The sequence below is a fragment of the Borostomias antarcticus genome, assembly GCF_949987555.1.
Source record: "Borostomias antarcticus genome assembly, chromosome: 30".
Lineage (NCBI taxonomy): Eukaryota > Metazoa > Chordata > Actinopteri > Stomiiformes > Stomiidae > Borostomias > Borostomias antarcticus.
The window spans coordinates 6,025,122-6,027,621 of NC_140263.1; the positions used below are offsets into that span (position 1 = coordinate 6,025,122).

The window sequence follows — 2,500 nt, forward strand, 5'->3', positions numbered from 1 at the left end:
GGGCCTGCTGGAGGTGAGGCTCACCGATACAGCGCTCGTTCTGGATGAGGTATCCTGGCGGGCAGCAGGCAGCGGTACGAGCCCTCCAGGTTCTGGCAGGTTCCGGGAAAACACGTTCCGGGGAACAACACACACTCGTTCACATCTGGAACCCAGGGGAGCGGAACCAGTGGTCAGAGTAACATCAGAACCAGAGGAACATCAGAACCAGAGGAACATCAGAACCAGAGGAACATCAGAACCAGTGGTCAGAGTAACATCAGAACCAGAGGAACATCAGAACCAGAGGAACATCAGAACCAGAGTAACATCAGAACCAGAGGAACATCAGAACCAGAGTAACATCAGAACCGGAGTAACATCAGAACCAGAGTAACATCAGAACCAGAGGAACATCAGAACCAGAGTAACATCAGAACCAGAGGAACATCAGAACCACAGAACCTTGTCATTCACCCTGCACATGAATAGCTTCTCAGTTGTTGGTGTCCGGGGTTAGGGGTCGTGTTAGTGTGAGTGTGGTCCCTGGTCTTAGTGTGGTCCCTGGTCTTAGTGTTAGTGTGGCCCCTGGTCTTAGTGTTAGTGTGGTCCCTGGTCTTAGTGTTAGTGTGGCCCCTGGTCTTAGTGTTAGTGTGGCCCCTGGTCTTAGTGTTAGTGTGGCCCCTGGTCTTAGTGTTAGTGTGGTCCCTGGTCTTAGTGTTAGTGTGGTCCCTGGTCTTAGTGTTAGTGTGGTCCCTGGTCTTAGTGTTAGTGTGGCCCCTGGTCTTAGTGTTAGTGTGGCCCCTGGTCTTAGTGTTAGTGTGGCCCCTGGCCGTAGTGTTAGTGTGGCCCCTGGCCTTAGTGTTAGTGCGGCCCCTGGTCTTAGTGTTAGTGTGGTCCCTGGCCGTAGTGTTAGTGTGGCCCCTGGCCTTAGTGTTAGTGTGGTCCCTGGTCTTAGTGTTAGTGTGGCCCCTGGTCTTAGTGTTAGTGTGGCCCCTGGTCTTAGTGTTAGTGTGGTCCCTGGTCTTAGTGTTAGTGTGGTCCCTGGCCGTAGTGTTAGTGTGGCCCCTGGTCTTAGTGTTAGTGTGGCCCCTGGTCTTAGTGTTAGTGTGGCCCCTGGTCTTAGTGTTAGTGTGGCCCCTGGTCTTAGTATTAATGTGGCCCCTGGTCTTAGTGTTAGTGTGGTCCCTGGTCTTAGTGTTAGTGTGGTCCCTGGTCTTAGTGTTAGTGTGGTCCCTGGTCTTAGTGTTAGTGTGGTCCCTGGTCTTAGTGTTAGTGTGGCCCCTGGTCTTAGTGTTAGTGTGGCCCCTGGTCTTAGTGTTAGTGTGGCCCCTGGCCGTAGTGTTAGTGTGGCCCCTGGCCTTAGTGTTAGTGCGGCCCCTGGTCTTAGTGTTAGTGTGGCCCCTGGTCTTAGTGTTAGTGTGGTTCCTGGTCTTAGTGTTAGTGTGGTCCCTGGTCTTAGTGTTAGTGTGGCCCCTGGTCTTAGTGTTAGTGTGGCCCCTGGTCTTAGTGTGAGTGTGGCCCCTGGCCTTAGTGTGGCCCCTGGTCTTAGTGTTAGTGTGGCCCCTGGTCTTAGTGTTAGTGTGGCCCCTGGTCTTAGTGTTAGTGTGGCCCCTGGTCTTAGTGTGGCCCCTGGTCTTAGTGTTAGTGTGGCCCCTGGTCTTAGTGTTAGTGTGGCCCCTGGTCTTAGTGTTAGTGTGGCCCCTGGCCTTAGTGTTAGTGTGGCCCCTGGTCTTAGTGTTAGTGTGGCCCCTGGTCTTAGTGTTAGTGTGGCCCCTGGCCTTAGTGTTAGTGTGGCCCCTTGTCTTAGTGCTAGTGTGGCCCCTGGCCTTAGTGTTAGTGTGGCCCCTGGTCTTAGTGTTAGTGTGGCCCCTTGTCTTAGTGCTAGTGTGGCCCCTGGTCTTAGTGTTAGTGTGGCCCCTGGCCTTAGTGTTAGTGTGGCCCCTGGTCTTAGTGTTAGTGTGGCCCCTGGTCTTAGTGTGGTCCCTGGTCTTAGTGTTAGTGTGGCCCCTGGTCTTAGTGTTAGTGTGGCCCCTGGTCTTAGTGTTAGTGTGGTCCCTGGTCTTAGTGTTAGTGTGGCCCCTGGTCTTAGTGTTAGTGTGGCCCCTGGTCTTAGTGTTAGTGTGGCCCCTGGTCTTAGTGTGGTCCCTGGTCTTAGTGTTAGTGTGGCCCCTGGTCTTAGTGTTAGTGTGGCCCCTGGTCTTAGTGTTAGTGTGGCCCCTGGTCTTAGTGTTAGTGTGGCCCCTGGTCTTAGTGTGGTCCCTGGTCTTAGTGTTAGTGTGGCCCCTGGTCTTAGTGTTAGTGTGGCCCCTGGTCTTAGTGTTAGTGTGGCCCCTGGCCTTAGTGTTAGTGTGGCCCCTGGCCTTACCGACGCAGTTCTTGGTGTCGGGCGTGGGCTCGAAGCCCTCGTCACAGAGACACTGGAAGGAGCCGATGCTGTTGATACAGTGGCCGTTCCTACACAGCTGCCCGTACGACGCAGTGCACTCATCAACGTCTGCCGAGTACAGAGCACATCACA

The 2,500-nt window shown here is 54.2% G+C and overlaps 1 protein-coding gene across 1 annotated transcript in view; it reads right to left on the reverse strand.

Annotated features, from left to right (window-relative positions):
* Positions 1-2,500, reverse strand: part of fbn2a (fibrillin 2a) — a gene marked incomplete at both ends in the record, with an annotated part of 77,593 nt that overhangs the window by 4,687 nt on the left and 70,406 nt on the right. Inside the window, 3 exon segments of the mRNA XM_084460185.1 lie at positions 25-64; positions 66-145; positions 2,348-2,476. Coding sequence (XP_084316311.1) covers positions 25-64; positions 66-145; positions 2,348-2,476 — 249 coding nt within the window.